The 13,792-nt window shown below is 45.3% G+C and overlaps 1 protein-coding gene across 3 annotated transcripts in view; it reads left to right on the top strand.

Moving 5' to 3' along the window:
• Nucleotides 1-13,792, top strand: part of LOC147028193 (inactive dipeptidyl peptidase 10-like) — a 504,934-nt gene that overhangs the window by 33,875 nt on the left and 457,267 nt on the right. Inside the window, exon 1 of one of the 3 annotated variants that reach the window (XM_085878341.1) lies at nt 276-533. The exons of the other annotated variants lie outside the window; for them this stretch is intronic. Coding sequence (XP_085734467.1) covers nt 474-533 — 60 coding nt within the window. The 5' untranslated portion in view covers nt 276-473. Of the gene's footprint in view, nt 1-275; nt 534-13,792 lie in introns of those variants that run through there. 3 annotated transcript variants of the gene reach the window in all.

The following is a 13,792-nucleotide window of genomic DNA, read 5'->3' as shown; positions in this document are numbered from 1 at the left end:
AACGTTACTAGAGTAAAGCCTGTTATTTACCCAATATATTATTAATTTCATCGTGTACCTTTCAATTCACGTGCACACCGAGTTACGAAGATTGTGCACCTGTAATCGCAGGTTGAGCATGAAAGCGAATTGAGTGTATTTTTGAAGAGATGGATGGCAGAACTGTAGTTTTGTTTTGTTTTGTTTTTCTCATGTTACACGGTTCTATTCATTGCAGCAATTAAATTACGAGAGTGCGAGTCCAACTGCATTGATGGATGAAGGCTCAGAGACCGCTCCGTGCTGTCGTTGTGGGAGGGGTGGAACCTGGTGGGTGTGCCAGACCCCCTACTCTGTCCCGTTCACCTCCTGTCCACCACCCCCCTTCCACTCTATCCTGAGTGCTTGGGCGGCTCAGGGAGAAACCGTACGCTGGTGTGCCACCGAAGTGCAAGGTACGGTGTACATGGTCTGGGTTCTCCGCATGCAGTGCCATGCTGATCGTGCACCAGGGGCTGCAGATAACACAGATGGACCAACAAGAAGGCGTCAAGGTTTGTCATTTCTGATGTTGGCACCGATGGCGTGTGATCTGACGCTTTGCCTATCCCTAACGATTGAGATGGGATTCAAAATTCCATACATGCTCTGGAAGGTGACATTTAGGGGATTGTGAGTTGGCTTGTATCCACAACTGCCGCCACACAATGAATTTCTATTTTCTGAAATGTTTGGTTTCAACTCCCCATGATGTTATGACCTGCTCAAGCAGAGCTGTTCTGGAAATGATCAAAGTACATAGTTCACTCAAAGTTTGCCGTTCTTTGTAATTAATACCTCTGCCACCGGAGGTGAAGGAGGTTATGTTTTCACTTCTTTCTTTCGGTCTGTCTGTTTGTTTGTTTGTGTGTAGGATATCTCAAAAAGTTGTGGACTAATCCAGATTATATTTGATGGACGGGTTGGGTGTGTGTGTGACAAGGACGAACTGATTCGATTTTGGTGAATATCTCGTTCCGGATCCGACAACTAGAATTTTTTAAGTGATTCTTCACCATTGAGAGATGGGGCCAAAAACGATATTGTACTTTATTGCAAGATATTTCAAAAATGTAATGGGCCCGATATGTTCTCTTGGATCAGACATTGTGCGGCAGAGGTATGCGCTCTATCGAGTGCCCTTCTAGTTATTCTATGGATTGTTTGCAGAGGAACATTTCATATGGAGGGCATTTCCTTGTGGAGAGACAAAGTTGGAATTATATATATATATAAATTCTGTGACTTTTACATTGACGATGCTGATAGCAGCATTTGTCCTCTTGAATGATCCACCCTTTTTGGCCTAAGCTTTGCCTGATTCCTGATACAAGTGTTTGTGATAACGGTCCTTGTGAACAGCAGGATTTATTAATCTCAAGTTGGTAAGAGTTTGTCAACTGCCTTGGGAAAAGAGGTGCTGTGATGTCATTGAACCCCTTCATCAGAGCAAAAGAGCCAATGGTCTTGGTGACCTTTGCTTGAGTCATACGATTCGCCAAGCTGTATTCGAAAGTTCCCATTCCCCCTCTCTGTAAGCTATGGATAGCAAAACGGCAGATCCTTTTGTCGAATGTGGAGCCCGTGATTTGAATTGACTTGAGCCGTCCTTTCCAATAACGGCCACGGCTTGAGTACCTGGTTGTAAAGGCACCCTGCTATCAGGAGTCACTGTCCGGCTGGAAGTCCTTGCTCGGGCTGCCCCTGTGCTTTGCCCGACATTCCAGTCTAACGGAACTCCTGGCACCTTCAATTGCACCGCAGGCGGAATACCATCCAGCAAGACGTATACAAAGTCTTCAGTAATTAAATACTCCCGTTTATGGTTATATCAGTCATATCCGTGTGCACAAAGTGATTTCTAAATTGACATTAATTCCCAATCCACTTGTTCCATCAAATGGGATCAAGTTTAGCTTGAAAGCCGATGCAATGCCACAGGTGCTCATGAACTGATTGGCGTTGCATTGTGCAAGCACGTCTCGGGTGTGTTGTTTCAATCTTCAAACATTCAATCCCTTCACTTTACAGCCTTTAGGTTGAGAACATGTTTGATGAGATTTATTTATTCAGTCTATAGACTCGTCATTCTCTTGCTTCGAGTTGCCTGCGTCATGAGCTTGACAGCATTTATGTCAAAGCGAGCGCATCCGGCACGTTTTGAAGGATCATCGCTTGATCACAATGTGTTTATTCATAAAATCTGCACCTGAACCAGTGGGGATGTAATGGAAATCGACTTGCATAAGTGTTTTTGTGTTTTACATTGAGAAAGAATGCTTACGGAGGGTTGGCAGTATATCCCAGAGGTACGCAGACTCGCCTTTTTCCTTGTCTAAAAAGTTGAGGCTCGTAGAACAGCAAAAACTCAGAATGGACCGGCATATTATGGAACTGGGGAAACATACCAACAGAAAGTTCGAGGGACATTTTGAGGAAGAGTGGGCATAGGGAAGAATGAGATAAAAAGGAAGGGGAGCAGGACATGGGGTGAACAAGCTGGATTCATGTTAGGTCTTCTGATTCTGATGTACTATATTCTGTTACAGAGCATTGGTGCTGCAGAAGCAGTTTCTTGGCAAGGGTTTACGTCGCTTCCCGTCGTTTTGTCACGTTTTTATCCCCCGCCGCGTGGCGGAAAGGGGATATTGTTGTCACCCAGGTCGTCTGGCTGTCCGTCCGTCCGTCTGTCCGTCCGTCCCGGCGTCAACGTTTATAGCTGTGAGTACGATAACTCATAAACTGTTCGCCATATCGATTTGTAATTTGAGTCACACATGTACCACCTTAAAAGGAAGAACCCTATTGATTTTGGGCATGGCCGGATCCAAGATGGCCGACTGGGTTGGCCATCTTGAAAAAAATGTTTTTTGTAATAAATGGAAAAACGCTTATCTGATTTCAATTATTTTTGGTTACTACGTTCCTCACCCCTGGGGAACTTTTTCGAGATGATGACCAAATGGTGTCTTGTTTCCAATTCACCTCCCTTATTATCTGGAATATGTATGACCTTTTTCATTCAATGGCGGGGGATTCCCCATCTCTGATGGTATATTTACTGTCATGTTGTTATCTCTGTGTTTACTGTGTGTTTCTAGTTTGGTCTTGTATTAAAACTTGTGCTCATTGTGGATTTTTCGTCGTATTTTCATCTCGGGTTTCCTCGAGGCCTACCCTTCTTCCCGGTTCTGTGCACAATCATGTTTCTTGTATTTTCTCCATATTACCATCAGTTTGTTTATTTTCTTCGCTTTTCCATCCACCCTACTATTCCTCTCAACTATACCCTCCATTTCTTGTCTCAAAATTAAAAAAAAATACCTTTAACCTCAGGTTGTACCCCACGTGACCACGTGACTTCCTGTACCGACTCTTCTCTTCTTCCTCCTTCTTCTGCCGATCTACCATCTACTACTTTTGCCAACCCACATTCACCATACACCTTTATGATTTTTCTTCAACCTTTCCTTTTCCTAATCTTACGTAATCTTTCTCAAAAAATTTAAAAAATGGTCTCTTATAATGTTCCAACGTCCTCTTTCACACGTGTGGTTCTTGGTATTGTGTCATAATTCACGACTCTTTTTCTTCTTCACAAGACTTTTCAATTCGACCTTTCCTTCATCCCATGTCTAAAACGTCCCACTGTTACAATGGTTCTTTTCTCCATTCTCTTAATTCTCCTTCATTGCATCCCTCACGTAATGTCTTTAATCGTATCTCTGACTGAAATCTTTAAAAAATCCGAGTTTGCAATGTATGTTCATGTTCCATCAATCGTCCTTTTATTTCCAACTTCAGTGCCAATTCACCCCACCTCCTTAAATCTACCTCCTCTGAAACCCTCACCTGTTATCCAGTCTCCTTACCCCTCCTATCTTGCCCCTCATCCTACCTCCACTCTTGGCACCTCTTCACTGTCTTCTGCTTCAGTATCAGCTCCTCCTCTGTTGTCCCAAAGTGTGGGGTGTACTAACATCTGTGGGCTCCATTCTAACCTAACAGATATCTCAGTCTCTCAATCAGTACACTCATCATCACCACAAACATGCTCCTTCCTTGCTCTCGGCACACCTCCCCCTCTTCCCAATCCCGCAAATCTTGTACCTTCCCCTGCCCACTCCCTTCTTCTTCACAATACCTCTACCAAGTTTCATTCTTCCTCTCTCTCCACCTCTTCCATCGCCCTCCTGCACCTTGGCCATGCTTGCTCTCATCGTCTCCCCTCCTTCTCAACTCTCCCCCTTACCCTTCTCCCTCAACTCTCCCCTCTCACTCTTCTCCCTCCAATCTTCCCCCTCACACCCCCTACCCAAAGTTACCCTTCCTCACATTCACAAAGGTGCCTCCTTCTCCCTCACTCTCACTTCCACCTCATCACTCCACCTCCTCCAATTTTCAACTGCCCTCTGCCCCCTCTCTTTTTACTCCCCACTGTACCTCAGCCCATCATCACTGAGCCATTTCTCCTCCTCATCCGGCCCTCTCCCCAAGCTCTTCTGCAATCTCTTCCCAAGCTCTTCTCTTTCAACAACTCTCCTGACATCCACCCCCTCCACTCTCGTCCTACCCTCCCCCTCCCTTCCCCTGCACACAAAACCTCTTCCCCTCTGTCTTCATCTTCCTTAACAGTGTGGACCTCAAACATCCGGGACCTTTGCTCAAACCTGACAGATCTTTCCATACAGGTTGCCCCTGACAAACCAAACATAATCTGCTTAACAGAAACTTTCCTCCTTCAAAACATCTCTGACTCCCTAGTATCTCCCTGATTACTCCATGCTCTGGTATGACAGACCTGAGCCTAGTCCTGGTGGCGGAGTTGCTTTCTTCACCAAAGACTCTATTCCTCACTCACCATGCACTGCCCTCTCTCCCCCACACCCACAGAAATACCTCTGGCTACGGCTTCCCCGCCACTCCCACCTCATATTTATAAATGTGTTGTACTGTCCACCAAACAGTGATGACTCCATTTACATCTCGCTCTCCGAAAATATGGACCAACTTCTATCCTCTCATCCCAACCTCATATGTGGTGACTTCAACTGCCATCATTCCAGTTGGCTAGGTGTGGGTACCTCTCTCACCTGCCATGACACTTCAGCAAAAGACTTCTGTGACTCATTGGGACTAAGACAATCTATCAACTTCCCGACCCGGATCTCAACCAATGGTACTCCGTCTCTTCTGGATCTGATTTTGACAAATTTCCCTGAAAATATCTGCTGTTCTTCATCCGCTCCAATCTGTTCATCTAACCGCATGTTTGTCAAAGTAGACATCACTCTGGCTGTTATTAGAGAACCTCCTCAGTGCGGTTGAGTCTGGCATTTCACTCAGGCCGACTGGCAGGGACTTCAAGCAGACATCAAAATTCTAGACTGGTCTCCCATCTCTACTTCCTCCAACATCGACCCATCCTGGGAATTATTTCACAGAAACTTGCTCTCTCTCATGGAGAGATTTATCCAATCTTGTCTTCAGTTGTCCTTCCCCTCATCCCACCCATGGTACACTGAAGCTTGTGGCGAGGCAGTTGTCCTAAAAGAACTTGCCTTCACCTCATGGAAGGCTAATACAACTGAAGGTAATCTCAGTTCCTTCCACAAAGCTTGTAACAAGTGTGTGTCCACCCTCAGGAGAGCCAGAAAACAACATCTTTTTAATCTCAAGTCTGAACTCTCAAACCTGTCTCCCTCCTCCAAATCCTGGTAGCCTCTAGTTAAGTATGTTTCTGGTGTACGTTCCCCATCCATCCCATCCCTTACCTCAAATTTCCACACAGCTGACACTGCACATGAAAAGGCTGAATGCCTAAACTCCGTGATTGCTTCTAAATCTTGTGTCCCAAACCCATCGCTTTCTGTACCCACCTAACCCAGTCGCACCCAAAACTGTTCCTGGATTCTGTGCCCATTTCTCCTGACAAGGTGAAGAGTGTGCTGCCAAACCTCAACTCAGATTCTGTAACTGGTCCAGATGACATCAGCCCACGTGTCCTAAAAACCTGCTCTGCTGCTCTTGCTCTCCCTCTCTCTGTTCTATTCGTCTCTTATTTGCTCAAGGTCATCTGCCATCTGCTTGGAAATCAGCAAACATTACCACTCTGCATAAAATGGTGCAAAAACAGATCCCTGCAACTACAGACCAATCAGCCTTCTCCCAATCAACAGCAAGGTTATGGAATCAATCATCGCTTCAGACATTAAATCCTTCCTCTTCTCCAATGGCTTGATTTCCGATCATCAATTTGGTTTCAGACCAGGTCATTCTACCCTGGATATGCTGCTTCTGCTCTCCCAACAATGGATGGAGGTCCTCAATGCCAGACATGAAATTAGAGCCATCTCCCTCGACATATCGCATGCCTTCGCTACAGTCTGGCACCCTGCCCTGCTCAACAAACTCTCTTCCTCTGGTGTCCAAGGACACCTCTACTCATGGCTTGCAGACTTCCTCTCCTGTCACAGCCAAAGTGTGGCCCGAAATGGAGTTCTCTCAACCCCTCTTCCTGTCCAGGCTGGAGTTCCTCAAGGCAGTGTTCTGGACCCTGTTCAGGTCAGGTATGGGAGTATGTGCCAGAACAGCGCGTCGCTGCGTCCACTTTCCGCCGGTACTCCAGGGGCCTCCGTCTGGCCATCCCCCAGGCAGATGCCAGGCCCATCCCCATCTCCTTGAGATGATGGTCAACCTGCTGCAACCATGAGGCACGTGGTCGACCCACTGGCCTCCTCCACTCATGAGACTCCCTCGCTGAGAGAATCTGGTGAGCAGGATCAGCATCAGGAAAACGAGCCACATGTCCATACAGCCGCAACTGATGCTCACGGACTATTCGGGTAACAAATCTCATCCGAGTCTCTCTCAGCAACCGCTCGTTGGACACAAAATCCGACCAGCGATAGCCAAGGATTCTCCGAAGACACCTGGTACCAAAGGAATTAAGTCTCTGTCTCAGATCCTTGGTCAGAGTCCAAGTCTCGCACCCATAGAGCAAGACTGGAAGTACAAAGGACCTGAAGACTCGGACTTTCGTCCTCCCGCACAGGTACCGGCAGCGCCACACCCCATGATCCAGTGAATCCATGACTCCCCAGGCCCGACCCAGACGTCTATTGACCTCTGACTCGCAGCCAGCAGAGACATGAATATCACTGCCAAGGTAAGTGAATCTCTCCACGACCTCAACATCCTCACCACAAACAGACACAGACAGGACAGCAGCATCCAAGATGTCACCGAAAGCCTGGATCTTAGTTTTGACCCAAGAAACCCGTAATCCCAGCGGCTCCGACTCCTCATTCAGCACTTCGAGGGCCCCCAAAAGGATGTCTAAAGTCTCCGCAAAGATGACTGCATCATCTGCAAAATCAAGGTCCGAGATCTTGACATTCCCAAACGATGCACCACAACTTGATCTCTCCGACATCCTCCCTAAAATCCAGTCCATACAAGTGCTGAAAAGTGTGGGGGCAAGTACACATCCCTGACGAACTCCAGTAACAACGGGAAATAAGTCAGAGGTGGTACCACCACACTTCACAGCACTTTCAGAACCAGAGTAGAGTTCAGACATCAGATCGATCAGTTTTGGTGGCACCCCACGAAGACCAAGAATCCTCCAGAGGACATTCCGATTCACTGAATCGAACGCTTTACAGAGATCAACATAGGCTGCAAGCAGCCCCTGCCGAAACTCTCGTCTGCGTTCGGTGAGGACACGAAGGGCAAGGATACGGTCAATCGTTGACGTCTTTGGTGTAAAGCCTGACTGATCTGGACGCTGGTGCTCAAGCAGATGGTGGCGAACCCTATCAAGAATTATCCGAGCAAAGACCTTGCCCGGCACTGAGAGCAGCGTCACCCCTCGGTAGTTGTTGCAGTCTTGGCGATCACCCTTCCCTTTCCAGAGAGGGACAACAAGGCCCCTCTTCCAGTCAGTTGGGATGATGCCTGTGTTCCAGGCAGAGCACAAAACTGCATGCAACGACACGAGTGCAGCATTTCCACCAGCCTTGAGAAGTTCGGCATGGATGCCACAGATCCCTGGAGCTTTGCCCCGTTTCAACTGGTTCACCGCAGCCCGTGTTTCCACAAGCATAGGTGGACCACAGTTGATTCGTGGGTCAGCAACAGGGATTGTAAGCCTCATCGGTAGGTGCAGACTCGCTGAGATAGATACACGATATCAAGTTCACAAAATAGGCATACAAAACACAAAGGAATGAGCACACGGAACGAACGGCAATCAACACAAACAAAACTACACAACAATCGACGACAACAGAAACGTATCCAGAACGGTTTACAGTACTTAATTTTGGAAGCCGGCCTCTCAGAGAGGAGAAGGAAAGCTGCCATCATCGGAAACCAGAAACTGCAAACCCAATGGCCTGGGTTCCAATTCTGACCCAGCTATATACTTCTATCCTGGTGTATTGCATGCAGAGCAATTCATTAATGTGTGTGTGTCATCCATCTGATCGACGTTATTCTCGATGCCTAAACTAAATCTGCCCGCATTACTTGGTGGAATTTAAAGATCCCACAGTGTCCTTTGCAAAGAGCAGGCAAGCTTAATCCAAAAAAGATGACAAATTTCCACCCGACTCACTGCTGGGAAGGTAATGGCAAAGCACCCAGCTTAATCCTTGCAAAGAGTCTGCTTTGGCAGCATGAACACATTGTCAAGGGTATGGTACATTGATGGCGATGATGAAGGCTCATGGAGGAGCTTGGACTGTACATAACTCACATTGAGGATATAGGCCTGGTTGCATAAAGCATTCTAAAGGAAAGATTTGAGGATTTATTAAAGTTTTCCTCAAGTTTCCCCTTGAGGACATCCTTAGTTTTAGGATCATTGCATATTTCAATATACCTTAAGTTTTTTTTCCTGGTGTGTGTGTGTGCACGCGCGCATGCGTGTTCAGGGTTTACCATTTATTGTTTTCCTCTTTTATTTGATACATTTTAGAACAGATTGAATGTTTTGGGTAAAGGATTACCTTTCCTTTTGAGAAAATAACCTTTAGTTTATATATATATATATATATATATATATATATATATATATATATATATATATATATATATATATATATATATATATATATATATATATATAATTTGGCAATCCTAATTGGCCTCTTTAAGACCTTTAATGAAAATGCTCTCAATTAGACAAAATGAGGCATTTGTTTCATGCAATTTGCCTCCCAATGCAGATAAGATGCATTGCAGTTAGCAGGATTAGAACTTTACAATCAATTCAACCTCCTCATCTTTCCTCTCCGTTAAGGAAATAGCAATCAATGTAACGATTTTTGAAAGTGCTTTGATTTTTTTTTTTCTTTCAGTCTTTCAGAGTTTGATGTGTAACGCCTTCATAACAGGAACATATTTCCAATGTAACATGTCACTGGATTGGTCATCTTGGGTTCACCATTGCACTGCCTTGTCTTTTGTCGTGCATTTTGATATATGTATGTATATATATATATATATATATATATATATATATATATATATATATATATATATATATATATATATATATATATATATATATATATATATATATATATATATATATATATATATTGTTACGGCTGTGGAAATTCGCAGAACACCATATAGGTCCTGAGTTCAGTTATGCCGATAAGTCCGTGTTCAGTTAGATTTCCCCACCGTTGATTAATGGGAATTATTCGTGTCGCCCAGGGCGTGATCTTTGAGTTAGCCGTTTTTCTTTACTATCGTTATTTTGGACCAACCACCTTCTCCACCATGTCACCCACCAACCACCTTCTCCACCACGACACCCACCAACCACCTTCTCCACGCCACCCACCAACCACCTTCTCCACGCCACCCGCCAACCACCTTCTCCATGCCACCCACCAACCACCTTCTCCACCTTGCCAACCACCAACCACCTCCTCCACAATTCCAACCACCAACCACCAACCACCCTCTCCACACCGCCTTTACAACAACGACATCTCCTCACCATCTCCCAAACCGCATCTCCCCCAATAGACCAACCCGAATAGCATCGCCTCACCTTCATCCCCGAAGCGATGCCATCTTTGCACCAGCCGCGGAAAGTCCACATCGAACGGCATCGCTGCAGGCACACACGGGGGTTTGCTCACCGCGCAAGTTCGGTGATCTCGCGCACATCCCCTCTGTGGAAGCTTCGCCTCGGAATTCAGATCAAAAGAGAGAAAGGGGCGGGGCCTGTGGGGGTCGAAGGTCAGAGAGCGGAGGTCAGATCTCGTCTCTTGGGCCCTAGAAAAGGCCAAGCGGAGCGCCAGTTCGGAGTCTTTCGGTGAAGTCGGTGGAGAGTCAGTCTGGAGAGGTCGGGGAGCCGAGTGGGAGCCTGAAGCCTGGAGAACACAGTCGGGAGAGAAGTCCAGGAGAGCGGAGAACATGTGAGCTGTGTGGTTCGTGTGGAAAGAGTCGGAGAGAGCTCGCCAGCCAGTGCCAAACGGTCTGCGTGATCGGGCTTCGGCACAGTTCGAGCATCGCTGAGGGATGGACGGGTTCTTTCAAAGAGCATTAACTTTGGAAGAGCATCAAGACCCGTTCGTTCCTCTCAACGCGTCGCCGGCTGAGGCCCGAATCACCCGGCCGCTTGGCAAGGCCTGGGCTCAACCGTGGCTACGCTCGCTGCCGTGGGGACGGGACGTCGCGGGTCGCCCCATCGAGGCACCACGAGGGTGGAGGTAACCTGCAACGGTCTCGCGGATCCTCTGCGGTCTACACGGCTCCGTGCAATAAAGACCCAAAGAGGTCCAGTCTGCCCCTCGTCTGTCCTGGGGCTTTTCTTTTCTTTTGTGTGAATGTTGTGGCGCCATGTCTGCAAGTAGAACTGTATAAGTGACTGAACATAATAAATAGATGGTCGTTGTGCTTTGTCTTGCTCGTGTCTTGTCCCTTCCCGCCGATTCATTGCTTGATTGTGTATGTGTGTAAATAATAAATGTGCTTGTTTGAATGTGAACCTGTTCGTCGTGTCATTTTCCCCCATTGAAACGCCATATTGCATTTCGGAATGGTAGCGGGCTTTTTGATAGCCGATAAAAGAATCGGGTCCAGCGAGGTCTCACGATAATACCCCCCTCGGTTATCCCAGAACGGAACGAACCGCTTAAGCGGTTCGTGTCCGAGCAGACCTCGCTGAGGTACGGTCTCTCGGTAGGATGCCCGCGCGAATAATTAGGTATATCGATAATTCGGCGATTGACCCTGTCACGCACGGGTAGAATATTGACTAGGCCGTGGTGTGCACTTGGAGCACACCCGTGACTGGTTTTCGGCGCTGTTCCGGAAAGTCGCGACTGAATTGTTCGTCCGGTGGGCGTACGGCCGCGATTCGGCTAAAAGCGGACGTTCGCACGCCGGCGGGCGCAGATTTGTGTATGTATATATGTATATATATATATATATATATATATATATATATATATATATATATACATATATATATATATATATATATATGTATGTATATATACACAAATCTGCGGTGATATATATATATATATATATATATATATATATATATATATATATATATATATATATATATATATATATATATATATACATATATATGTATCTGCAGGGATTGAGGTTCATGGAAGAACAAAACACAGGGGGAAGTGGATCAACAGATATATTTGGGTACATGAAGGGAAAACAGTAGGAGAACTAGAACGGCACTCAGTCGAGAGCATATCTCCACCAAGCTGAACAGTTTACGTTTTGGATCCCACTGATAGACCGGATCTGCATCTGGACCTTTACCAAAATATAATCAGCTTGATCTTGTCACCTAACCAACTCATCCACCTAGTTTTTGTCATAACTTGTCCTCAACTTTTTGAAATGTTAGGCTATATAACTGTGTATGTATGCTGCTCTACACCCATTGGTTGGTCAGCTGACCAGACATCACCCACAATTGTAACCTGAAAAAATGTCATACATCTGCCATATTGGTAAGCCTAAGACATGTTCTTAAGTGTCATAGTCACAATCTCCATGCCCTCCCTATAAATGTTCCATTCAGTGTAAAACATCCGAAGCGACTGTTAAAAGTATCATGAAATATCGAAAGGATGGAGCCAATAGGTGTCATGGGCCTTGTGAAGGTGACAGTATGTATAAGCTTCAGTCCTCAGGCCTCTGGTGTCAACCTTTGGGCCAGTGCAATTTGAATTATCCAAGCTATGCAGCATAATCATGATGTATTATTTCTGCACATAAGCAGTTGGCACGTTTTTTCTTCATGTACATCAATCACTACATGACCTGGGTTATTTTTTATTTTCAGGAGTGATCAAGGCAGTAGTCTGTCACTTATGCATCATCCAAATAAAGGGATGTGTCAGGATATCTTGTTGCATACTTGGAACAAGATCACCCGGAGGGACGTAGGGTGGGTACTTTGCTCGTGATAATTTTACATCGAATTAAACTGAAAAATCAAATTTATCACCTAATGCACCCCGACTACGACCTCCCTCCATCGGGAGATGAATGTCTTTCCGACTTGGGACGATGCATTGTTTTGCTGGCATACCGACAATGATTCACCATGAAATTGATATCCTAATGTTTTTGGATTATTGAATGTTTGAGACTGGATGAGAGCTGTACATATGTGAAAAAGTAAAATGTAACAATGGAGAACCCAAAATAATCGATGAGGATAACGTCATGAGGTTGGCCCACGTACCTGGATACATGATGATGTACGTTGCTGTGACACATGGGCGGACAATCTAATTTTGTGTGTCTTGCTATCCGGGTTTAATGTATCTCCATCCATGTTGAAGGCACGGATTATGGGAGAGGGACAGGTTTTAGGGGAAGGAGGCAGGGTTAGCTGCAAAGGCGGTGATTGAGAAAGAATGCTTCTAAACGCGGTTCGAATGAGCCATTATTGCATTGAGGCCAAAAAGCTAGTGTGAATTCATGGCAGAAAAAGCATTTTTAAAAAGTGTATTTTGACATTTCTTCTCCATTTGCATTCGTGGAGCACAAACGATCAAGTACGAACATCCTGATAAAATTTTAAATTCCCACATATTTCCAAAGAATTCTCCTGACCTGCAGCTCTTAAATTATGAACCATCCACTTGGATCATCTGGATTCTCATGATGAACTTACCTGTACAGATAATGGTGTTTATTAGAAAATGTAGAAAATGTGTAGAAAATAAAGTAGAAAATAGAGCACATAAAAATAGTTTGGATACCTCCAACTATTTGGCTATAAATTAACAGGTATATCAGCATCAGTGCGGTGAAAAAGTTAGATTTCGTAACTCAATCTTCAGCCGTTATTGATGGTATCCAGTGCTCGCAATTTAATGGACCTGCCTTCAGGTTTATATCGCAGTGTTTCATCATGAAGAGCGGCAGTGAAACCAGAACAGTTTGGTGGGCCTTCCAGGTAACTATTAAAGCTAGCCTTATTTTTCCACATTCACAATATTTAAACTATTAAAAGTTTGACCATCATGACCTCAGGTCATGCTCCATCACGACCTTTAATCTTTTCTTTCCTCATTAATCTTCTCGTACCTCTTCCCATCTTGAAGGTTGCTATGTTTTCTCTCGTGCCCTCTCTCTCTCTCTCCTTTCTTGTGCATTCATTCCTTTGCTTGTTGTGTCCGTGCTTTGCCCCACTACTCCACCTTCTTTGCCTTCTACCTTCCCTCACCTCACTCTTCCATGAGCATATATCCTGGAA

Source organism: Eptatretus burgeri, chromosome 4 (assembly GCF_056783735.1).
Source record: "Eptatretus burgeri isolate ZD-2024b chromosome 4, Ebu_testis_v1, whole genome shotgun sequence".
NCBI lineage: Eukaryota > Metazoa > Chordata > Myxini > Myxiniformes > Myxinidae > Eptatretus > Eptatretus burgeri.
This window is presented reverse-complemented; position numbering and strand designations above follow the sequence as displayed.